Here is a 27,562-nt window from a genome sequence, read left to right on the forward strand (position 1 = left end):
GAATTTTATCGAAAGCCAGCACATTATTTGTTATGTTTCCAGACTCAAACCTGAAAGAGTAGGTAAAAGGGACAACAACTAGAGCTGGCAAAAAATCGATGGCACTATCGATAAAATCGATTATTTTTTTAAAAATTAAATATCTATCTATCGATATTTAATTTGCCAATCGATATTATCGGAACAAAAACCCCCACCTAAAATTCATTGAAATAAATATAAATTTCGCTGCTTTTCGGTTTTGTGTGTGTGAGAAAGTAAGTCCGTAGTCACATGTACAAAATTTTTGGAAAAATAGAATCTATTTTTTCTAATATTTTTATAAAGTGAAAGCAATTGTTTATTCTCCTTTACATTTCTGTGAACTACTTGTACAAAATTCCAAGAAAAGCATTGACATTTCCGCCATTTTCATCTCCAAATTAATGGTGTTCACACCTTAACGATAATATCGATAGTAATCGATATTTTAAAATATTATATCGAAAATATCTAATGTTAGGAATATCGATGGTTTGCCAGCCCTACTGGTGATGTGTTCCAGAACCTACAAGAATCTACTATTATTTATTACGATAACATTTTTTCCTTTACAGTTTGACATTTATCGATATTTCCGAAAAATCGACAGACAAAACTGATCGTGTGTACTAGAGCTGGCAAAAAAATCGATGGCACTATCGATTATTATTTAAAAAATCAATATCGATAGATAGTTTTTCCTATCGATATTATCGGAATAAAAACCCCTAACCTGAAATCCATTGAAATAAATAGAAATTTCGCTGCTTTTCGGTTATGTGTGTAAGAAAGTAAGTCCGTAGTCACATGTACACATTTTTCGGTAAAATAAAATGTAATTTTTACATTTTTTATAAAATGATAGCAGTTGTTTACTCTCCTTTACAATTCTGTGAACTACTTTTGCATAATTTCAAGAAAATCATTGACATTTCCAAATTAGTGGCGATGACAACTTAACGATAATATCGATAGCAATCGATATTTTAAAACATTATATCGAAAATATCTAATGTTGGGAATATCGATGGTTTGCTAGCTCTAACAACAACCAATGCGCATGAATATCGGATCAATTGACTCAGATAAGAAATTCTATGTTAGTGACGCGATTCTAACTTTCCCTCGTTAGACAATTCATTCCAATTTTCATAGAATGAATAAAATCATCTGTATTAAAAATTTTACTTTAAAATGAAAATAGCTCACAAAAGCAATCTTTATCCATGAGATATAATGTGTTTCCTCATTGATAAACATATTCAAACATTTTTGTTTTTTTTTTTTTCAATATATGCAATGCAACATAATACTATACACATTGTATATGTATGTAGAACATCAGCACAACAACCGAGAATAATATGTTTGAATGCAAATTCACATTCACACCAACTCATATTGAAATTCGCAGTAAATCCAACTCACGTATCTATTTAATTTAATATTTGCTCTCTCTTCATCTTCCGCAGGAGTTGGAAAAGAAAGCACCCACTGATACCAAGGAGGCATTTGGTTTTATGCACACTTTAAACGGAAACTCAAATGCATGTACAAACATCAAACAAAAGTCCGATGAAATAGCCTTTCAATTAAAACAGGAAGAGAATGCTGCGTTATTTAATGATGACATGGAAATTAACCGCAATTATTTGACACTTCATGAAGTATTGGGTGAAGGAGCGTTTGGCCTGGTGAAACGTGGTATCTACAAAGATATCAAAACGGATGCCACATATGAAGTGGCCGTAAAAATGTTAAAAGGTAAATAGAAATTTGTTGTTCGGCACACATACATATAAAGAAGTGTTTCCAAAAGAAAAGAGCGACTGGCCAGCTCTGCTAATTAAAATATCCTCGATGAAATATGGCGTAGTAATTGTATTATTTATTTTGATGTAATGTTTATACTTTAATTTTCATTACAGATCAGCCCAATGCCGAGGAGATTCGGGCATTTCGTCGTGAAATTGAGGTTATGAAGTCTGTCGAAAAACATCCAAATATTGTTGGTATTATTGGTCATTGCACACGTTTCGGCGAGGATATGATGCTACTGACTGAATACTGCAGTTTTGGTAATTTACTGGATTTTCTAAGGTAGGTTGCAGGGTTCCCAAAAGATTTTATATTTTTACCCATTAAATGTTTTTGAGCCACTTGAGCTGAATAACCCATTACAAAGTCATGTAAACAAGCTACCTTCTGCATTACCAGTAAGTTGAAAAATAATGGGCTACTTTTAAAAAACTTTACAAGGCAAAACTACCTACTTCACTCATTACTAAGTAACGAATACCACTTTGCGTTCATCTTGCCGGATGGTGTTAAATAGCTGATTCATACGCCTTATCAGCGTGTCGCCTCCGGTTTTGATTATCTTGATTTGTAAGTTATCGCGCCCATCAATCAGTTTAGTTGGTATATCAAAACTTTGATCTATACCGACACATTTCTGGCGGAGAGTTTTTAGACTCAAGAAGTCTAAACACCAAACGTTAGATATTTCGGTAACCTTCAAAATGCCGAAAATCAAGAGGTACGCTTCTTTGTGGGATATAGGAAGACGTAAACCTATACTGATATTTCTCTTCTGGAATATTTTATAACCCCATGGAAGACTAAATAACAAATTTCAGCCATTTCGGTGGGATATTGACGTCACAACCCTCAGAATTAGAAAAAATCTGAAGGTACCGTTCTAGGCTATATCGAAACGTGGACCTATACCGACGAATTTCAGTCGGAAAGATTTTTACCTCCAAAGTAGACTAAATACCAAATTTCAGCCATTACCGAAAATCGGGATTTACCGTCCTTAAGGGCAATATGAAGCGTTGGACCTATACCTAAAATTTCAGAAGGAAAGTTTTGTACCCCTAACGAAGACAAAATACCAAATTTCAGCCGTTTGGGATGTACCGTCCTATGGGGCTATATGAAGGCGTGGACCTATACCGACAACTTTAGAGGGGAATGTTGAATGCCCTAACGAAGACCAAATACCAAATTTCAGCCATTTCGTCGGATTATTGTGGTCAAAACCATCAAAATACCGAAAATCGGGAGTTACTATTCTATGGGGGCTATAAGGTGTAAACCGGTACCGAAAAATGTCTGGGGGAAGTTTTATAGTTGTATATCCCCAACGAAGACTAAATACCAAATTTCAGCCCTTTCAGAGGAATATTGAGGCCACTACCTCCAAAATACAGATATTCGTGAGGTATTGTACTATGGGGCTATATGAAGACGTGGACCTATACCGACACGTTTCATATGGAAAGTTTTGTACCCCAAATGAAGACTTAATACCAAATATCAACAATTTAGGTGGAATATTGAAGCCACACACTTCAAAATACCGCAAATCCGGAGGTACCGTTCTATGGGAGCTGTATGAAGGCATGGACCTATACAGACAAATTTCATATAGAATGTTTTTTTACTCCCAACGAAGACTAAATACTAAATTTTAGCCATTTCGGTGGATATTGTGGCCACAACCTTCAAAATACCGAAAATCGGGAGGTACCGTTCTATGGGGGCTATATAAACAACGAAGACAAAGTACCAAATTTCAGCCATTTCAGAGGAATATTGAGGCCACAATCTTCAAAATACCGAGAATCGGGAGGTATAGTTTTATTGGGGCTATATGAAGGCGTGAACCTATGCCGACAAATTTCATATGGAAAGTTTTATATCCCAAATGAAGACCAAATACCAAATTTCAACAATTTCGAAATACCGAAAATCGGGAAGTACCGTTCTATGGGGGCTATATGAAGGCGTGAACCTGTACCGCAAAAATTCTAGGAGAAAGTTTTATACCACCAACGAAGACTAAGTACCAAATTTCAGCCATGTCGGTGTGATAATGAAGCTAAAACCTTCAAAATACCGAAAATCAGGAGGTCCCGTTTGCAATACCAAACATCCTAGGAGTAATAGAAACATCTATACCAAATTACAAAGCTCTATCTTATTTCAACAGATGGACGGAAGGGCGGACATACGGACATGGTTATATCGACTTTTATACTGATCAAGAATATACATACTTTATAGGGTCTCCGATGAATATTTCGATGAGTTACAAACGAAATGACAAATTTAATTATACCCTCCATATTATGGTGGAGGGTATAAAAATTGTGAAGCGTCAAAAATCAAAATTTCGATTCTAACCAAAAATTGGATAGTTTTTCGGCCATAAATCCGTCAAAAAATGTTTAAAATTCTCTCGCTTAAGGACAAGATAATATTACCACAAAAACATATGAAGATCGGATCATCCGTTTTCGAGCTATAGTGGGCGCCGAATTCAAAAATGTCATTTCGAAAAAAACACGCTTCTAGTTTCTATGCTCCATACAAAACACAATAAATATCATATCTCAGCCAATTTTTGTCCGATCGATTTGTTGCAACATATTCTATTATACCTGTACTTTAAAATAAATTAATAAAATAAATTTCGATTTCATTTTAAATTTGCAAGTGACCATGACCCTTTAAAAGCAAATTTAATTTCAATCTCATTTCCTGCAATGGCGCATGGTATAAAAAGGAAACACGAAAATCTACATTTCCTCCTAACTGCAGCATTTAGTGGTCACGGCATATTTGAAATTTATCTTCCAAAGATTCCAAATAAAAGGAAATGGAATGTGTAAAATCTGTTGTGAGGATGAAGACAATGTCGAACCCAAGCTTTTCCACGGCAAATATTAGAAAAATGAAAGACAAAAACATGTATTGATGCAACGGACTAATGAACATAAAAGTCTTAATAAACCAAATTATGCGAACAACACATGAAAAGTAAGTGAGAGTTCATCCATGAACAGATTTGCAGAGTTCCGGTTAACTTAATTTTAAAATTTATCATTCAATTTTAAAGTTAATGTTATGGAAATTGTTATAATTTAGGATTTCAATTCCTCCAATTTATTATTGAAGAAATCATATCGCTTATTTACTCAATGAGTGTCACATCTCAAAAAATTCAATTTCGAGAAAAAATAGTTTTAAGTTTTAAATTTGGCTTTCCAACATAAAAAAATTGTTACACAAAAAATAAAATAACTACTTGAACCAAATTTTATAAATAGATAGCCAGATATCAGTGCTAAATTTCTGTGCAAGATCAAGCACGATTTGAAGTGTGTTAGTGCTTCTTAATTTATAGTGATTTTATTCAACTAATTCTCTTTCGAGTTGAGCTGTTATGACCTAAGAGGTACATTGAAAAATTAGGAGTCTACAGAAGTCCCACACATCATCCAACCATTATGCTTCGTTTCACGGGTGGTTAAATCCGATCATCAGGCGTATTTGGATTTTGTTTTTGTGGTAGAAGAAAGCTAAGCTTGGTAACTAGTATTTATATGCAATTCATTATACCCTACACCACTATGTGGTAAGGGGTATTATGTGTTAGTGCATTTGTACGTAACATACAAAAGGAAGCGAGATAGACCCATAGTTCCTTCTAGGGATATACATAGAATCACTTTCTGAGTCGATTTATGCATGTCCGTCCGTCCGTCCGTTCGCAACATACAGGTCGCATTTGTTGACCGATTTCGCTGAAAATTGGGGAATACCATTTTTTTAGCCGTCGGAAGATCAAGTTCAAAGATGGGATATATCGGTCCACGTTTTAGTATAGCCCCCATATAACGGTACCCCCCGATTTGCGGTATTCTGACGTTTTTAGCTACATTTTCAGACCGATTTAGCTATAATTTGACATTTAGGGCTCTTAAGTGTCAATAAACTTATATAACAAAAGTTGTGGACATAGGTCCCCGTTTTGGTATAGCCCCCATATAACGGTGCCCCCTGATTTACGGTGTTTTGATGTTTTTAGCTACATTTTCAGACCGATATAGCTATAATTTGACATTTAGGGGTTTTAAGTGTCAATAAACTTATATAACAAAAGTTGTGGACATAGGTCCACGTTTCGGTATAGCCCCCATATAACGGTGCCCCTGATTTACGGTGTTTTGATGTTTTTAGCTACATTTTCAGACCGATATAGCTATAATTTGACATTTAGGGTTTTTAAGTGTCAATAAACTTATATAACAAAAGTTGTGGACATAGGTCCACGTTTTGGTATAGCCCCCATATAACGGTGCCCCCCGATTTACGGTGTTTTGATGTTTTTAGCTACATTTTAAGACCGATATAGCTATAATTCGACATTTAGGGTTCTTAAGTGTCAATAAACTTATATAACAAAAGTTGTGGACATAGGTCCACGTTTTGGTATAGCCCCCATATAACGGTACCCTCCGATTTGCGGTATTTTGACAGTTTTAGCTACATTTTCAGACCGATTTAGCTATATTTTGACTCTTACAGCGTGTTTTTGTAAAAATGCTTGCCTGTCACACGAACCGTTCGTACTAAAACGTATACGTTCAAAATTTGGTTCTTGTAAAATTTTACGAACCATTCGTTTTTATCTGAAAGCTTTCGTCTATTTCATAAAAGCTTTTATATTTCAGGGTTTCCATGATACTTATTTTGTGAATTTTGCATAGGCATCTGCACGTAAAATGTGTTACTTGATGGCAACCCCGATAAACAGATGACAAACAAAAAATAAGAAAAAAATGTAATCAAATTTGTCCAAAAATAATTGTGATAATATGAAGAAAGGGATGTACATATACGCGTGTGCTTCTATGGAAATAAATAAAATTGCATTCCCTTCCAGTTTTCGTGTGTTTTGTGCCATTTTTTACTCAAATTATTTAATTTTTATTCAAAACGATGGGTCTTTTCCATTCGTTTATTTTTGACGTATTCGTTCGTCTGATTTTGTTACGAAAACCAAAAAAATTACGAAAATAAAAAGCTTTCATTTATTTGTCACACGAATACAAACGTCAACCGCTATGAAAACCAAATTGTGTCTTCGTTCATGAAATCGACGAACGAATGGGCAAAAACTTTTTACAAAAACACGCTGTTAGGGTTCTTAAGTGTCAATAAACTTATATATAGCCCCCATATAACGGTACCCCCGATTTGCGGCGTTTTGACGTTTTTAGCTACATTTTCAGACCGATGTAGCTATAATTTGACATTTAAAGTTCTTAAATGTCAATAAACTTATATGACAAAACTTGTGGACATAGGTCCACGTTTTGGTATAGCCCCCATATAACGGTACCCTCCGATTTGCGGTATTTTGACGTTTTTAGCTACATTTTCAGACCGATGTAGCTATAATTTGACATTTAAAGTTCTTAAATGTCAATAAACTTATATGACAAAACTTGTGGACATACGTCCACGTTTTGGTATAGCCCCCATATAACGGTTCATTTAAGTTCATATTTTCGTATAGCCCAGATACCTCCGAACTAGCTGTTAATGACATTTGAAGTTCCCACGTTATGTACCGATTTTCGATATTTTGAAGATTCTAGCTAAATTTTTTAACCGAATTAGGAGTTATTTGACATTAAAGGCTCCCATCAAAAACTGTCAACATAGGCCCATGTTTTATTATAACCCCTATATAACAGTACCTCCCAATTTCTGGCCCACCAAAAATTGTCAACATACATAGTTAGATATAGGCACCATAAAAAAGGGCCTCCCGAATGAAGCATAAATGTACATAAACATTATCTGACATTTTAACGTACCCACTTAAAGTTGGGGACTGGAATGAAAAGTAATTATTCCATTTTAGTTCAGAATATTTTATGGTGGAGGGTATGAAAAGTTCGGCCCGGCCGAACTTAATGCTTTTTTACTTGTTTTAATAAATGCAAATGCGAAATTATTTTAGTTAAAGGAAAATCCAAACTTTTCTAAAATTGGTAATCCTATTTTTCAATGTTCACAAATACTATGGTAAGTCATGGTAGAACAAACCAGGTGAAGTAAATACTACAACAAATACAACTTAACAACAACCACATAGAATTTTGTTGTTGTTTGTAAACGTTAGTGTCAATGTACATGTAAACCAAATAAGGAAATGTCTATAAATTATTGGAATTTAAAAAAACTAATAATTTTTCACATTTGATTGAATACTTTGGAAAACATGAATGAAAACTCGTTAGATTTTCCATTTGAATGTTTCCATTTCATTCCACTAAATGCACAATAGTGAAAATAGTTTTTTTTTCTGATGAATAAATTTGTTCTTCAAAAAATATATATCCCTAATATACATCGAACATAGAAATAAATATATTAAATGTCGTATGGAATTTGACACTAACATTACAGCCCAGTTCAGTCAGCTGGGTATTGCTGCTACCTTTTCTTGTTCTACCATGATGGTAAGTATTATTTCCTACTTCATTTGCATTTGCTCTTCTATATCAGAAGATTTTTGATCATCAATTATTATATCCATCTGTCTGGCTGGCTTATCGAACGGATAAGCCTATTTGGTCCAAAATTTGGCCACATTTTGGTCCACTCCTTCAGGTACATCCCCCATAAAAGTTCGAAAATTTTCTGAAAAATTGAGTGCACGATAAATCTTTTGAAGGGAGCAACCGAGTTGGTCCATACTTTGCACATTGTGAAATTTCTACCAGGCATAGATAAGGCTCCAATATGAACTCTAACGGTCCAGTCCTTCGGGTACCTCCCACACAAAATTTCGCAAAAGTTCAGACTAGGACCTGCTCTCGGATCGTTTTGATTTTTGTTACAGCAACTTGTGTTCGCTGCCTCCATTACGATGGTACACGTTTTATCAGGGGCAAGTCCATACTTAATGAGAAAATAGCCAGAACTTTGTAAAAATCCCCTATGACACAATGCGTAGTGGTTGGTTGCCGATTTGGTTCAAAATTTAGCTTTCTTAATATTTTGTCCTAAGTTAGTTTAAGTTCGAAGATGGGCCATATCGGTCCGATCGGGCTTAAATATGGACTATATATGTCAACTCTTTCAGGTACATCCTACACAAATTACAAAGCTTTATCTTAAAAATTGCGAGCTGTATCTTGATTTCAACAGTCGGATCGACGGACGGACAGACGGACATGGTTATATCGACATAGAATTTTGCCTTGTAGTGCGATTCTCTAACACATTTTTGGAGTTACGGACAAAAATCGGTCAAATTAAAATGCTTATAATTTCGGTAATTAACGATATTATTCTGTAAGTTAGCGACCAATAAAAAGAAGTCGTAGTAAAGTTCTACCGATTGCAACAGTGTTGTCAAATTTTATTTGAACTTTTCATCATACCGATTTTTGTCGGTAACTCAAAAAATGAGTTAGAGAATCGCACTACTGGTTAAGTATATACATACTTTATAGGGTCTCCACCGAATATTTCGATGGTGGCGGGTATAACAATTTCAGCCCGTCCGAACTTTACTCTTTGGTATTTTTTTTTTTTGACTGTATTGATTGAATATGTTGGTGGAATAATCAGGCGCAATGCTTCTGATACCTCCCTCGCAAACGCCCAGAACTTCTTTTGCCGCCAGTGAACATGAAATATCCATTTGAAAATTAGAGCTCTGTTCGCATGACATTTACAAGGATTAAACCACAGACTATTTGCATGCAATTCGCTACAGATAGAAAAAATGATTAACCGGGTCGGTATAAGCCTAGATATAGTCATACTATTAGTTAGTTTGCCAGCTGTAACCTTTACCTTAATTTTACATTTAAAAACTTTCGCCTAACCTTTGCACCAAATATGACCTTCATGCAACATGTCAAGATTCTAGCTTCACGTGTACTCAGGTGCAAAAAACAGTGGTAGAATTTCTCTCAGAGTTTTAGGAATTTTTAGATTGCCGAACGTGGTAGTATTTCATGGTAAATAGACTTTTCTTTTTAAATACATGTGCTGCCAATAACCTGTTAATGCAAATCCTCTTTCATCGTCCTAACGACTTCAACCTCAATTCCTATTAAGATGTTAATGTCAAGCACGAGTTTAGTTTTAGTATAATTTACACAGACATTATTACTTCTAAAGATCCTAAAAATAATATTTCCAACATAAAAAATTGCTGATTTTTCTTTTCTCTCATCTTCTTCCTTTTCATTTAGAAACGAATGGCGCTTTCAGCACGAAATTCAGAGGAAAATTCACTTCAACGCATCAAAAAATATCACCGTCGAACTACCACACATCGGTAAACTACAAAATAAATTAAATGTATTCCCCGAAGAAGAAAAACCTGGCACACCGCCACCACCACCTCAAGGTATGCAAGCTTTGGTTGCAACTGCAATGACAGTTTCAAATGGTAAACATTGTCGATTGGCTGAAGCTGTGGAAGTTATTACAAACACCAGCAAGGATTGTTATAGCAATAACAACAATGTTGACCATAAAAATGAACATTTCCAGCACAGTGCCTGTGAAAGTGTAATTGAAAAATTCAAAAGAAAATATAATGAACTGTGTGACCAGGATGGTCACAATATTAGCCGTGATGGCGAGAAGCATGAAGGGGATAACGTTGTCATTGAAAACATAGGAACGATGGGCATGTCATTGACAGTTGAAAATGACAAATCAAAAGAGCAGTCGTCGCCCATAACACAATTGAATAAATTATTGTCATCTTCAGACTCCTCTTCTAAGTCGATGCCTTCCATCTCCTCCACCTCTTCTTCATCCTCACGTTTCAATTCTGCCACCTCAACATTCGCCAGTTCACCAGCGACAGAAAACAAATCCTATGGTTATGAAATTTGTTGCACAAATTCATGCAAATGTAATGTCGATGTATTCATCCGGAATATCGATGCCACAGATTCAAGTCGAGAACACGAGGAGTTGGATAGGTTACTCCTGAAGCAAAGTAGGGATCAACAGCCTCAGCCCAAAGCAGAGCTACAACAATCCATCAACACAATAATTTCTATTAACAATTGTGAGTGCCATCATCAACATTCGCAGCGGAATCATCAATTCAACGAAGGTCATAGTCAGTCGCATGTCGCTCAACAGATTATTACCTCTAATGAAGCCGCAAATAAACAGCACAACCATCAAAAGGCGATTGAAAACAAAGCCTACTTCAAATTGTACAATGGGAAAACAAAACAAAGCGAGGATGGAAGCCACCAAACACAAAGAGCACCCAACACGACGCCACCCAACCTCAACACGAATGCAAATGAATTTTCAGTCCCAACCAAAATTAGAGAGGGCAAAAGTGATGATGATAAAAATGACATATGGCACACAACTAGAATTCCATTGTCCGGTGGAGATTTAATCGACATTGCTCGTCAAGTAGCCGTCGGCATGGTAAGTCACTGTATCCTGGAAATCTTTGTTATTCGTTTATGCTATGATATGGTATGGTATGAAGGATATACCTGCATTTCATCTTGTCATTGCAAAGACCAACTTGTCATGTTGGCACAGAGACCAAGCTGAAATCTGACAGCAATATAAGCCACGTTAAGAGCTAAAAAATAATGAGAGCAATCTATTTTTAGCACAACTCATCAGACAAAGTACAACGATACATACAGAAGTAAAGATGATTAAGGAAAATATTGATAGTTACAAAGAAGAATTTGCTCGATTCAGGTTAATATGTATGTATCTTGCAATTCAATTGAATTTCAGGCATACAAATGGTTGCTCAAGGGTAAAGTAGGAAAGGGAGTAAGACACAGTATCTTCTTATATAAAAGAGTAATAACCCAGCAAACCAATCGTACCGACATCGTAACGAAATCGGAACAAAATTCGAACGATACGTCCGATATGTGTTCCGAAATCTTAACGAAAGTTGTATGAAGTGGTTGATAAAATTTCGGAACGAAATGTCGGAGCGACATCGGATCGATTTCGGTCCGATTTCGAAACGAAATATGAAGAAAATCCTTGGGAAATTCGGAAAGGAAATTTCTTTCAAAAATATAAACTATTTCCTCTCCGAAAAATCGTTTAGAAATCGGAACGAAATCTTTGCTTCCGAAATTGTTCAGAGGTGTCGGACATCAGACATTTGGTTTGCTGGGAAGTGAGTGAATGAGTGAGTAAGTGACAGATCATCCATCTCCATCTCCCAGACGAAACGGCTAAAGCTAGAAGCTTGAAATTTTGAGTGTGGGTTGCTGTTGGTGTGTAGGGGTGATATAAGGCTGGGTTTTTCCTCTCCGAAAAATCGTTTAGAAATCGGAACGAAATCTTTGCTTCCGAAATTGTTCAGAGGTGTCAAACATCAGACATTTAGTTTGCTGGGAAGTGAGTGAATGAGTGAGTAAGTGACAGATCATCACCCAGACGAAACGGCTAAAGCTAGAAGCTTGAAATTTTGAGTGTGGGTTGCTGTTGGTGTGTAGGGGTGATATAAGGCTGGGTTTTTGGAAATTCGAACTGGAAGGGCTCGAAAAGTACTAAAAGGTACTAAATATAGTACCCTTTGTATTAGACTAACGGGAAGAGCTAGAATTTTAAAATTTGGAATAAGGGTCACTGATGGAGAGTTAGAAAGATGTACCAAAGAAGTTAGAAAGATGTACGAAAAGTACTAAATGGTACTAAATTTAGTACAATCCAGTTTTGGGTGAAGGAATAGAGGTGAAATTTGGAATTAAGATTACTGTTGAAGTGCACGATTGAGATAAGGAAGTAGTTTTAGGAAATTCGTACTTATGTGTACTAAATTTTGTACAATTTGGATTTGTGTGAACGGATAGGGTTGGGTTCTTGAAATTTGGAATTAAAATTACTGTTGGAGTAAATAATTGAGGTAGATTTTGAAATTCGTACTTATGTGATTGCTTGCGTGGAGTATTCCCCCATTGGCTCAACTTCATTTATTACCCTCTATTACAGAGAGTAATGTTTTTCAAAACGAAACGAAATTCGTACTTATGGGTACGAATATGGTACAATTTGGATTTGTGTGAACGAATAGGGCTGGGATCCTGATATTTATGATTAAAATTACTATTTGAGTGTAGAATTAATGTAGAGCTGGAATCCTGAAATTCGGAATTAAGATTACTCTAGCAGTGTGGGATTGAGGTAGTTTTGGAAATTCGTACTTATTGGTATGAAAAGTACTACGTTTGGTAAAAATTGAATTTGGGTGAACGTAAATAAAAAATAATAAACAATTAATAATAAATAATAAACAATAAATCTATATAAATAAAAATCAAATGTCGTTCGTTGGTTATGGCATCAGTTGAGAACGGCTGGATCGATTTGGATAATACTTTCTGTGAAATGTTCGCCATGACCCGACTTAGGTTTTTATGCAAAAAATAGACCACACACACTTTTACGCCCACTTTTTTTAATTTTTAATTTTAACCTTTTCTACAAAAACTACTGTACCGATTGCAACGGAATGTACAGGGATGGCCCCCGGTTAAATTAGGCTACAAATTCAGTTGAACTTCGGAAGGAACGAGGTACTTCCCTATATCCTATTTCTTTAAAAATGCTATATCTATATAAACAAAAAATCAAATTTCGTTCGTTTGTTATGGCATCAGTTGAGAACAGCTGGACCGATTTGGATAATTCTTTCTGTGAAATGTTCGCCGTAACCCAACTGAGGGTTTTATGCAAAGAAAATTTGGCCAAACTACTGAACCGATTTTCCTGAAAATTTCAGGAAATGTACAGGGATGGTCCCCGAAAACAGGCTACATATTTTATTGAATTCCAGAGGAGGAGGGGTACCTCCCCTATGCGATATTTTTAAATAACGTTATATTTGCAAACAATATGCATGTATCGGTTTAAAAATTTACGGATTAATTTACAATCTAGGTACTTCTTTAGGGTCTTTTTTATACCCTCAGCATTTATGCTAACGAGCATTAATGTTATATCGGTCCACTCCTTCCGGTACTTCCCCCACAAAGGTTAGGAAAATTTGTGCGCACGATAACTGTTGAAGGGAGTAACCGATTTGGTCCATACTTTGCACATCGTGAAATTTCTACCAGACTAAAATAAAGTTCCAATATGGGATCAATCGGTCCACTCCTTCGGATACCTCCCACACAAAACTTCGGAAAAGTTCAGTTTAGGACCTGTTCTCGTATTGCTCTGATTTTTGTTGTAGCAACTTGTATTCGCTGTCCCCCATACGACGGTACAAGTTTCATTAGTGGCAAGTCCATACTTCCTGAGAAAGTAGCCTGAAAGGCGCAAAAAAACCCCTATGACACCGTGTGTAGTGGTTGGAGCGCAAGATAAATCTCGAACGGATCTGCCAATTCAGTCCAAAATTTGGCCTTCGTAATATTTTGTCCGAACATAGTTTAGGTTCGTAGATAAACCATGTCGGTCCACTCCTTCAGGTACCTCCCTCACAAAAATTCAAAAATCTTCGGAAAAAATATGCGCACGATAACTCTTGAAGGGAGTGACTGATGTAATCCATACTCTGCACATCCTAATATATCTACCAGATATAGATCAGGTTAGAATATGGACTATGTTTGTGCACTCCTTTGGGTACCTCCCAAACAAAATTTCGGATAAGTTCACTTTAAGACCTGCTCTCGAATCACTTTGATTTTTGTTGAAGCGATGAAAGTTGATCCGTAGATGAAAGTTGCAATTCACATTGGCTGAGGGTATACCTCTGTCGGCAAAGCCGACTGACACTTTTTTACTTGTTAATATTAATTTTAATTATTTACTCCTTGGAATCGAGCCTAATGACCACAGGCGATATGTCTGAAGAGCCCCTACCAAAAGCGAAACATCCATGTAACATAGTGGTTGTTGTGTGGGTTCGAATCGTCGGCTTTCCTTTTTCACTTGCAAAAATAAACGGTTATTAAGCTCGATTCCAATGAGAAAATAATTTAAAAAAAAATTCCTTTCGTTTATGGAGAAGTCTAAAACAATGTTGCTATCTTTCAAAATACCGAAAACTGGGAGTTACCTTCTATGGGGGCTACATGGAGGCGTGGGCCTGTACGGACAAATTTCGGGTGGAAAGTTTTATACCGCTAACGAAGATTAAATACCAATTTTCAGGCATTTCGGTGGAATATTGAAGCCAAAACCTTCAAAATCTCGTAAATAGGGAGGTACAGTTCTATGTGGGCAATATGAAGGCGCAAACCTACACAAATTTCAGGCGGAAAGTTTTGCATCCCCAATGAAGACTGAATACCAAATTTCATTCATTTCGGTGGAATATTGAGGCCAGAGCCTTCAAAATACAGAAAACTGGGATGTACCGTTCTATGGGAGCTATATGAAGGCGGGGACATATGCCTACATATTTAGAGGGGAAAGTTAAATATCCCCAACGAAGACTAAATACCAAATTTCAGTTATATCAATGGATTATTGTGGACATAACCTTCAAAATACCGAAAATCAGGAGGTACCGTTCTATGGGGCCTATATTAAGGCGTGAACCTGTACCGAGACATTTCTGGGAGAAAGTTTTATACCACCAACGAAGACTAAATATCAAATTTCAGCCATTTCGGAGGAATATTGAGGCCACAACCTTCAAAATACCGAAAATCGGGATGTACCGTCGTCTGGGGGCTATATGAAGGTGTGGACCTATACCGAAAAATTTCATATGGAAAGTTGAATACGCTTAACGAATACCAAATATCAAATTGCAGCCATTTCGGTGGAATATTGAGGCCACAACATTCAAAATACAGAAAATGGGGAGGTACCGTTCTCGGGGGACTATATGAAGGCGTGGGCTTATACCGACAAAATTCTGGGGAAAAGTTTTATACCCCCTACGAAGACTAAGTACCAAATTTCAGCCATTTCGGTGTGATAGAAGCTAAAACCTTCAAAATACCGAAAATCTGGTGGAACCGTTCTATGGTGGCTATTTGCAATACCAATCATTCTAGGAATAAAATAAACTTCTATACCAAATTAAAAGGCCTATCTTAAAAATTGCGAGCTGTATCTTGAATTCAACTGACGGACGGACATGGTTATATCGACTTAGAATATACATACATATGTTATATACATATATAGTGTGTCCGATGACTAATTCGATGTGTTACAAACGCAATAACAAATTTAATTATAACCTCGGTATTTTATTACCCCTTGGTATTTTTCGTACATTTAAAGTATAATTCCAGTTTTTCTCAGAATTTGTACACATTTCAAGATAAACATCTTATCTAAACACCAACACTGACCCTATTACAAATATTCGAAATTCCAGCACTATCAATTTATTCAATACCAAATTTAGTACCTTTCAAAATTTACATTTAGCCTGGGCGTTGATTATCAAGCAGTCAGTCAGTCATCAATACTCAACTCTTTTAAAGGTATAGGTAACGGACAAAATTTGATGTTTTGATGTTTTGTGGGGGGCAGGCCTCCACACTGGCTTCGTTGGTGCATCACATTGTGGTAAGGGATATTATGTCCTTGCGAATTTGTATGTAACATGGAAAAGGAAGAGAGATAGACCTATTGTTCCTTTTAGGGTTATATATAGAATCACTTTCTAATTCGATTTTTTTAGCCAAAAGAAGAACGCTATTAGTAATCGGTTCAGATTTGGATATAGCTCCCATATATATTTTCACCTGATTTGAGGTATTTAGTGCACCATAAAAACTAAAGCACTCCCACAGTACATGTTTTTAAATGAACATGGAACAGGCATTATCCAGAACCTGCAAGAACCTACACATTTTTACTACGATAACATTTTTTTTTAATTTTTTTCGAAATGTACTTCCTACGGACCCTGTTATGACGGGCCAATTTTTTTCTGGGGCAAGTCCATATTTCCTTAAATAATGGCCCAAAATTAAAAAAAACCTGCGGGCACCATCTAAACTGGGTAGTTCGTAAGATAACCCTCTAAGGGAGAAACCGATTTGGTCCAAACTTTTTATGTCGTATTATTTCTTACAGCCTCGAATTATGTCAGAATATTAACTAGATCGGACCACACTTTCGGGTACCTCCCACACAAAGTTTAGAAAGAGTGTAGGGACTCGTCTGGGATCGTTTTTAAATGTTTGTCAATATGTTGGGTATGAGACCCCAGTTAAGGCGGTTATATTTTTCGGGGGCAAATCCATAATTCCTGTGAAATTGGCCTATAGACGTCAGAAGTATTGGGTTGGCTTCTTTTCTTTAGATCCGAGGCTGAGGGTATATCTCTGTCGGCACAGCTGACTGATACTTTCTTACTTGTTAATAATTTAATATGCCTAAAGATGTGCTTGTGTCCTCCAGAATAAAGGATAGGCAACGAAATATTGATTTCAATAGTTTTTGTTGTACATGGCCATGTAGTGGTTATAACCCTACTGTGTACAGGTGTTTGCAAACAAATTCATTACAATCTGAGAATCCATTACAAGAGATCGGATCAAAATTGCCTTGCGAAATCGCTAAAATATATATGACGAAAAGTCAAAATTTTTTAATATTCCATTTTAAAAAAATTAAAATTTGAAGGATGTTCAAATTCGTGTAAATGACGAAATCGTCAAAATTACATGATGCGCATGCAGTTTCTCAATACATCTAATTCTTTTCTTTTCATTTGAATACATATACTAAAATTTACTCTGGCGGCTAAGTTGAAGCATGGTCTACAGATTAGTGTTAAAAAACTGTATTAGGATTATAATTTGCACAAAATGCATACACTTTTTATGCGCATCCGACTTCACTATCAACCATGAAAAATAACACCTATTAAAAAAAAAAAAAACAACTAATAACGGCATTAAGTTCGGCCGTGCCGAACTTCTTATACCCTGCTCTACCAGCACCAGCTGTAATCAAGTGAATAGGAACAATTAGTTTCCTTTCGTTCATGAAAGTACTAAGCTCTTTCTCTTATTGCAGGAGTAGTATATCCCACCACATATGGGGCGTCATCGTAGTTCTTTCCAACACATGGACGAATATTTACAAATTTCCGAATTGAGCTTTTACACTTCTCGGTTCGAAAATTTGACAAAAAAAAGTACATAAAATTAGGCAATATCGGAGAGACATAAACCTGTGACTAAAATCTTCAAAAAATCTTAAATGAAATGTGTTGTACCTTTAGCGAAGACTAAATACCAAATTTCATTTATTCCAGTTAACTAAAACTTTCAAAATACCGAAAATCTGGAGATACTGTTCTATGGGGCTACATAAAGGCTTCGACCTATTGAGGTCACAACCTTCAAAATACCGAAAATCGGGAGTTATCGTTCTATGGGGGCTATATAAAGGCTTCGATCTATATCGACAAATTTCAGGTGGAAAGTTTCATACCCTTAGGGAAGACTAAATACGAAATTTCAGGTATTTCGGTGGGATATTGAGGCCACTACCTTCAAAATACCGATGGGGGCTATATAAAGGCTTTGATCTATATCGACAAATTTCAGGTGGAAAGTTCCATACCCCAAACGAAGACTAAATACCAAATTTAAGCCATTTCGGTGAAAACTTTCAAAATGCCAACAATCAGAAAGTACCGTTTATGGGGACTATCTGAGGACGTGGACCTATTCCGACAAATTTCAGGTGGAAAGTTTTACACACCCATGGAAAACTAAATACCAAATTTCAGCCATTTCGGTGAGACATTGAGCCCACAACCTTCAAAATACCGAAAATCGGTAGGTATCGTTCTATTGGGGCTATCTGAGGACGTGTACTTATACCGACAATTTTCAGGTGGAAAGTTTAATACCCCCAACGAAGACTAAAACCAAATTCAAGCCATTTTCGTGGGAAATTGAGGCCACAACTTTCAAAATACCGAAAATCGGGAGGTACCGTTTATGGGGACTATCTGTCATTTTGGTGGAATATTATGGCCACAACAATCAAAATTCAGGAAATCGAGTACCGTTCTATGGGGGCTATCTGAGAACGTGGATCTATAAAGGCGTAGACTTATACCGAAAAATTTCAGATGGTAAGTTTATAATTCCCAACAAAGATTAAATACCAAATTTCAGCCATTTTGGTTGGATATTGAGCCACAACCTTCAAAATACCGCAAATAGGGAGGTACCATTCTATGGGGGCTATATCAAAACGTGGACCGATAAAACCCATTTTCAATACCAAACATCCTAAGAGTAATGGAAACTTCTGTACTAAATTATAAACTGGTGGTAGGCATACAATATAAAAAACGTTTTGTGACGATGAAGCTAAATTTGTTGCGCTTGTGTAAAATGGGGGGCTGAAAAAATTAAACTCAGTTGTGATTGAATTTATTTGAGACTTGTGTTAATTTGGGTTATGTTCTATAAAGTTTTTAATATTCTTGTTTTAAACAAATAATAAGTTAATTTTATTATCGGACAATTACTTGTATTTTTATTGCATCTTCAGACTGATTGAAAACAAATTCAGAAGATTGCCTTTAAATTCAATCCAAAGCACTACATCAAAATACGTGCTGTGGATGCAAAATGGACCGCTTTTTAGCCGTGCGCTCCTTTGTAAAATTCATTAGTGAATTCATAGAAAAAGATGTAGTGCAGCGGCACTGGTTATAGTAATTAAACGGCGTCCATGGATGCAAAATATTTGCTGGGCACCGTCGGTCAAATATTCATCTTATGGCAAATACTAAAGAATCACAATTCTACATTATAATCTATGGAGTACAATCAATATTGTACTCAACTTCTACGAATTGTACTCGACATAGTTGGAAGTGCAGTTCCACTTGGTTAAATATTTCAAATGCAACTTTTATATAATTGTCCTTAATTCTATTTCAGGACTTTTTGGCGAAGAATAAGGTTGTGCATCGTGATCTAGCCGCACGCAATGTTTTGGTTGCGCCGGATAGAACAGTGAAAATTGCTGACTTTGGGTAAGTAATTTTTTTTTTACTTTAATTTTATTAAAAACATTTTTCATATTGGATGACGATATGAGACCCGTAAACATACATATACATACATACAGAATGACAAGCGTAAATATTGCACCAAAATTACGAGTAATCTTCTTAAATGCATAATTCACCAGAAAAAAACTGAGACTTATACTATGTTTACATTTACGAAATCCACTTGATTTCAACTGTCAATTCCATTGCTCAAACGTCAAATGAAATCCAAGCGATTTCAGATGAATTTTCATTTGACGTATACACAATGGAATTGACAGATGAAATCGAGTGGATTTCGTAAATGTAAACATAGTATAATTTCAAGTTCTGTGCAACTGTGTGCCTTCGTTTTAAATATTTGTCGGTTTTTAATAATTTTTATGAATTTTACAACAGCATGATACGAGAAATAAGCCCTTAGATAAAATTTACTGTCACATCGTATGTACGTAAATATGTTTGCATGTTGTAACAACGCAATAATAATTGTACCTTCTTCCTCTTTACAGGTTAAGTCGCGATGTTTATCAAGAAAATATTTACAAGAAAACCGGAAATGGCAAACTACCCATTAAATGGCTGGCCCTGGAATCATTAACCCATCAAGTTTATACAACGCAGAGCGATGTGTAAGTAAATATTTTAAATAACATGTAAGAAAGTATCAGTCAGCTGTGCTTACAGAGATATATCCTCAGCCTCTGAACAAAAAAAGAAACAAAACAATAATTATGTCGTATATCTTCTTATTATATAAAAGAGTTTAGTGATAAGTCAGTGATTGACTGACACATCATCGCCCAGACGAAACGGCTGAAGCTAGAAGCTTGAAATTTTGAGTGTGGGTTTCTGTTGCTGTATAGGGGTCAGATAAGGCTGGGTTTTTGGAAATTCGAACTGCAAGGGTACGAAAAGTACTAAAAGGTACTGAACATGGTACCCTTGGTATTAGGCAAACGGGAAGAGCTAGTATTCTTAAATTTGGAACGAGGGTCATTAACGGATGTACCAAAGTGTTTTTGGAAATTCGAATTGCAAATGTACGAAAGTACTCATGGTAGAACAATAAAAGGTAACAGCAATACCCATCTGACTGAACTGGGCTGTAATGTTAGTGTCAAATTTCATACGACATTTTATATATTTATTTCTATGTTCGATGTGTATATCGATTAGTTGTCAATGAGAGCCGTACATAAAATTTTCTAGGCGACCTTTTTGCAGAACATTTCGAAGCTGAAAAACGTCATACTTTTATAGCGGCTCTTAAAATAAAGAACGAAAAGGACATTGAAGGAAGCGAGTTAGAAGGTTTAAGTGCTCTACGAAAATAATCCTCATTCGATTTGACTGAAGACATGTCATCTCAAAAGTAAGCTAAATCAACAGTGAACAAAGATATAACGCTAATTCCTGATGGTTTACAGGGTCTCTAGCAAAATTCCAAGGAATTTTCCGTGCCCCAGACTTTCACCTCCATTTTGTTGCACAGTGTATTTTATAGACATTTTGGAAGTGCATACTATAAAAATTACTAAATGGTACAGAATTTGATATAATTTGTTATTGTGTAAAGGGGTTAGCAGGAATATTTGAAATAGTATTGGAAATAGTATTGGAAATACCTACTATAAGGCTACAAAAAGTACTAAATGGTACTAAAATTGGTCTTTGGTCTTTGGTTGAAGAATGTTTTACCTTCTGATAACAGAAAGCCCTTAATAAAAATACCTCAAAAAATGTGGCTCGCTGTTGATGTGTAAGTCCATACTAACATTAGGCAATGTTCCTTGCGGCAATTGCCAGTTTGATGGATAGAGAGAGGTGAGGCATATAGTAACCCTTTGCCTCTCAACACCCTCTCTCAACGAAAAGGAAATTGCCGCAAGGAAAATTGCCGAATGTAAATATGGACTTAGGGTGAGATAAGAGTGATTTTATTAAATCGATTTAAAGTGGTACGAACAGTACCTAAATAAAATTTAATATTGAATTGGTTTTAGAGCAACAAAAATTTCAGTGTTCGCCATTTCCATATTAAATATTGTTAATTTTTTATATTATTTATAAGAAGTAGTGGGCACTTTGCTAGTTAATAAATAAATAGCTTAAGAATACTCTCTAATTCTTACACCCTTGCTTCCGACAATAGCGGCCATTCCAGAAAAAATGTATGGCTATTTAAATTCCATAATTCTTTTTGCCGTATGTTGAAAGATTTTTTTATATTTTTCGTGGACCGATCGCAATCGTCACATTCTCTTATTAAGGAAACTTTTAATGAATTGTCAACTGATTCATCAACTTCGGGAAACTCTTGACTGAAAAAATTAGGTGGAGTGTGACATGCTTCGGTGCTTTTAGGTCGGAGATTAAATTAAAAACTCTATTTACGACGTATTTTATAATTACCATTTTACATCTGAAAGAATTCCTCCGACTTTTGATAAGTTGGAACCAGGAGTGTTGAGAGTACTGGTAGCTGTCTCATTTAGTTTCCAGCATTCGTCTGTTTTGGATAAAACTGACATAGTTTCATCATCGATTCCGATCTATCAAGATAGTAATATAAACACTGAGATAAATACAGCAATATCAATAATTCATACCTCTTTTTTTGTCCAAACAAAGAGCATTTATCTGAACTCCACACGCAGCCCTAGTGGTGACAGTGCTTCCTTTACTTCTTCTTTTTAAGTACGGCAAACTTCGAAATTTTACTTGTGACGCTAAAAGATTGAAAACAATTTATAAACAATTTATATTTATTATTTATTTTTTATTTATATTTATATTTATTCACTTACCTTTTAAGTATTCATAAAGCAACTCCATATGAATGCCTTTTAAGAATTCCTTAAGCTTATTATCATCTTGCTTGCTTGGAAGAAGGCGTGTATTGTTGACCATCATAATATTACCATTGACATCCACTAACTCAGAAATAATATTTTGCTGCTCTTCTGTGTAATTTTCTTGAATATGTTCCATTTTTAATCAATTTTATTTTACAACGCGTCCTTTCTCTTTCAGCAACAGGAAAATAATAATATAAATTCGAATTGACCCGGCCAGTGGTCGATTGGAGCAGATCGGTGCTCTCAAGTTGGGCACAGTCTTTGTCAGATACTAAAATCGTTGTCAACTTGTACACATTTGCGCTTAATTTGGAACCGCCGTGGTAAAAAATTGACCACGCATGTTACAAAATTTACAAATTACGTGGTCGATTTCGCAATGTGTTTTTCCTTCAGTGTAGTTATAAATCGACAGCGGAATTTTATGCAACTCCTATTTTTGGTCGGATTTATGTCAAATTTTGGGACTGGGCATATTTTTAGCTTCTGATTACATTGCAATCGAAACATATGACATATGCAAAATTTATGCATTTTACATATTTTCTTATGCAACAAATATTTCAATAATAGGAACAAAAATGTTTGTGTGTACAATTTTTCTGTTTAAAATTCTCTTCAAACAAGTCAATAAAATAGAGAAATGTATAATCACAGCCACAACCTTCAAAATACCGAAAATCGGGAGGTATCGTTACTTGGGGGCTATATGAAGGCCTGAACCTAAACCGACAAATTTTAGGTGGAAAGGTTTTTACCCCCATGGAAGACTTAATACCAAGTTTCAGACATTTCGGAGGGATATTGAGGGCACAACCTTCAAAATGCCAGAAATCCGGAGGTACCGTTCTATGGGGGCTATATGAAGACGTGTACCTATACCGACAAATTTCAGGTGGAAAGTTTTATACCCCAACGAAGACAAAATTCCAAATTTCAGTCACTTCGGTGGGATATTGAGGGCACAACCTTCAAAATGCCAGAAATCCGGAGGTACCGTTCTATGGGGGCTATATGAAGTCGTGGACTTATGCCAAATTTCAGGTGGAATGTTTTATACGCCCAACGAAGACTAAATACCAATTTTCAGTCATATCGGTGACATATTGAGGCTACCGAATATCGGTATTTTGAAAGTTGTGGACCTATGCAGACAGATTTCAGTTGTAAAGTTGTATACCCCTAACGAAGACTTAATACCAAATTTACGCCATTTCGGTGGGATATTTAGACCACAAATCCTTAAATATATTTTTCATATGGTTATGCATATGCTCATTTTATGCAGATATGTAAAAATATGTCAAAATATGCACGATATGCAAAATAGCAAAAATTTCTGGACCTAATTCGTTTTTTTTTTGCGATAAAACGAGTTTCTGTCTAATCAGATTTTCTCTACGACCATATATGCATTTGCATAGGATTCCGCTGTCTAGTTATAAATGAATAATAAATACATTTTGAAAAAAATTAAAATTCTTGATCAGACATCGAAAAATTTTCAAACGATCTTGTGCGAGATGTTTTTATATAATAATATAATTGTTCCACAAACATCCCATAAGGGACAAGGGGGACTTTTTATATAATAACAAGTAAAAAAGTGTTAAATTCGGCCGGGCCGAACTTTTCATACTCTCCACCATAAAATATTCTTAACTAAAATTGAATGAATTGAGTGGGTACCTACAAATGTCAGATAATATACCTAAAATATCTTCATTCGAGCGGCACTTTTCTATGGTACCTATATCTATCAATGTCCATATGCTAGCAATTTTTAGTGAAGAAGTTTTGCGAAAACTGGAAACCTTAAATGTCAAATAACTCCTAGTTCGGTTAAAAATTGTAGATAAAATCCCCAAAATACCGAAAATAGGTACGTAACGTTATATGGAGGCTATACCAAAACTTAGACCTATGTTGAATATTGCTAGTGGATTGTGATCAATGGGAACTTCAAATGTCAAATAACAGCTTGTTCGGTTAAAAATTGTGGCTAGAATCCTCGCAATACCGAACATCGGGAGGTGCCGCTAAACATGGACCTTTGTTTAACAATTTTTGGTGGAGAAGTTTCGTGGCTGAAGGGAACCTCAAATATCAAATTACGGGTAGTTCAGACATAAAAATTTAGCATAAATCTTAGAGAGGAAATATCCAAACATATACCTATATTGACAATTTTTGGTGGAGAGGTGTGGTGACCACTAAGAACTTCAAATGTCAAATTACACCTAGTTCGGTTAAAAATTGTAGGCAAAATTCTCAAAATACCAAAAATCGGGAGGTACCGTTATATAGCGCCTATACCACAACATAGACCTATGTCCATTAGGGTTATAACTTTATTGCAATTTTTGCAAATATCAAAAATACCACCGAATAGCCGTGTAGAGCATGAAAAACTACTATGAAATACGGTGTCATTTTCCGCACCAAATGCATTTAAGTTCAGTAATGCATTATTTAATTTTATTTATCATAATTTTATATATCATAATATCATATACGCTTTTTGTAATAACTTATTTATAGTCTTAATCTAATTTAAAATCAATATCAAACCATTCTGGGCCAATTTGTTATGAAATCGCGACATTTTATAGCATTTAATGCACATTTGACAATATTGAAATTTTTTGTTTTTCTTTATAAACTCGCGAATTTTATGTTTGTATTTATGTGCGGTCCGTGCGGAGTTTTTTTTTTTTTTTCTTTTTTCTCCCATCGGACGCCTCCCCAGGTGGTGGATAGGGGAAAGCTCATCAGATACCGCAAAAAAAAATATGTGGGGCGAACCAAAAATAAAAGGAAAAAGGCAGCGTCTGATCGAGATTCGGCGGCAGCAAACAGCGTCTGTACTCCATTGGAGCGGCTGAATATGTAGACGGATAACTATGAACCCTTCAGAAGGCAACGGGAAACCACTGAAGTAACATCCCTTGAAAATCGTACAACATGAACAATACAACGCAAAATACACGGCCCTCAGTCTCCGGCCAAGAGAGGGTGCTAAGAATCCCCGGAGGTAAAACCAAACAAAAATTAACAATTGGGACATGGAATGTCCGAAGTCTTTATGAAACTGGAAAACTGAACAACACCATCAGTGAAATGAATCGTCTTAAAATAGACATATTAGGTGTTAGCGAAACATGGTGGAAGGACAGTTGTGATTTTAGATCAGAAAATGTCACTGTTTACCACTCAGGAAATCAGCGCGGCCTTCATAGAAATGGAGTATGTATCATTGTAAAAAACCACATAGCCTCATGCGTAACTGGGTATGTTCCACTATCAGATAGAGTCATCCTACTCAAAATAATGGCAAAACCAATAAACATCAACATAATCCAAATTTATGCTCCCACATGCGATGCAAATGCCAATGACATCGAGGAATTCTATAACAACATTTCGCAACTATTAAGAATGACAAAAAGTCATGAAATAAATATTATACTAGGTGATTTTAATGCGAAGGTTGGTAACGATGAAGTTAAAGACATCACTGGGAAATATGTTCTTGGAGACCGAAACGAAAGAGGTGACCGACTTATCCAATTCTGCCAAGAAAACAATATGAAGATCATGAACACATTTTATCGTCTACACCCCAGGAGATTATACACATGGAAATCACCGCAAGACAACCATGGACATATAGTAAGAAATCAAATAGACTATATATTGATAAACAAAAGATATAACTCCTGTGTTTCCAAGTGTACAACATGTCCAGGTGCAGATGTTCCAACAGACCACAATCTATTGGTCTCAAAACTGCGCCTCAAACTCGCGCTTATACGGAAAAAGAAAACCCAGCCAAAAATCGATATCGGAAAACTTAGCGATCCTACCATAAAAAACCAACTGCAACATCAAATCAATGGAGAATTAGAAAACATCAAGGAAGACAATCCGGATCTACTGTGGAACAACCTAAAAACTACTATAAACACAGTAACTAAAAGCATCCTGGGAAACCGATCAATGGCAAGAACTGAAGACTGGATAACAGACGAAATTCGAAAACTTCGGGAAGAAAGAAGTAGACATAAAAATAAAAATTATGAAAGGTACTGGGAAATAAACAAAGAAATAAGATCGGCAATCCGCGCAGCAAAAAATGACCAACTAAAGAGAAAATGTCAAGAAATTGAATTTCTACAGTCCATACATGACGACTTTAACCTGCATAAAAAGATAAAGGAATCTGCGGGGACGTATGGAAGAAAGACAAGTGCAATTATATTTAATGATAATAATGAAGCAGTGTTTGATATGGAGGGAAGAAAGACTATATGGAAAGATTATATAGAAAAACTTTTCACGGATGAGCAGCGAGCACCTCTTGAGAATAATTTAAGCAATTATCTAGTTGGATCATCAATAACAAGATTAGAAGTAGAACGCGCCGTACAAACTCTAAAAGATAAAAAAGCCACAGGACCTGATGAAATACCCTCTGAAGTCTTAAAGCTAATAGATTCCAGCAATAAAGAACTCCTCATCACCCTTTTCAACCATGTATACGACACTGGACAATATCCAGAAGATTGGCTCAAATCTACTTTCATAGCCATTCCCAAGAAAAACAATGCAAAACGCTGTTGTGAATTCAGATTAATAAGTTTAATGAGTCACGTACTGAAAGTATTCCTAAAAATAACACTATGCAACACTGAAAATGCAAACAACTTCTAGCATGGATTTTTTGAAAGTACATATTTAGACTACAAAAACCCTAGTTGGGTTTTGTCCTGTCAGATCCAGTTCGGATTTTATGGCCTCATCTAAACCGGGCTAAATCTTCACTTTTTTGCAT

The 27,562-nt window shown here is 35.7% G+C and overlaps 1 protein-coding gene across 1 annotated transcript in view; it reads left to right on the top strand.

Moving 5' to 3' along the window:
• tor (tyrosine protein kinase receptor torso) overlaps positions 1-27,562 on the top strand; it is a 533,285-nt gene that overhangs the window by 448,150 nt on the left and 57,573 nt on the right. The window contains exons 10-14 of the mRNA XM_073992792.1: positions 1,494-1,785; positions 1,950-2,121; positions 10,095-11,307; positions 19,755-19,849; positions 20,380-20,499. Coding sequence (XP_073848893.1) covers positions 1,494-1,785; positions 1,950-2,121; positions 10,095-11,307; positions 19,755-19,849; positions 20,380-20,499 — 1,892 coding nt within the window. The remainder of the gene's footprint in view (positions 1-1,493; positions 1,786-1,949; positions 2,122-10,094; positions 11,308-19,754; positions 19,850-20,379; positions 20,500-27,562) is intronic.

The sequence above is a fragment of the Musca autumnalis genome, unplaced genomic scaffold (assembly GCF_047663935.1).
Source record: "Musca autumnalis isolate F117 unplaced genomic scaffold, ASM4766393v1 scaffold_5, whole genome shotgun sequence".
NCBI classification, from domain to species: domain Eukaryota; kingdom Metazoa; phylum Arthropoda; class Insecta; order Diptera; family Muscidae; genus Musca; species Musca autumnalis.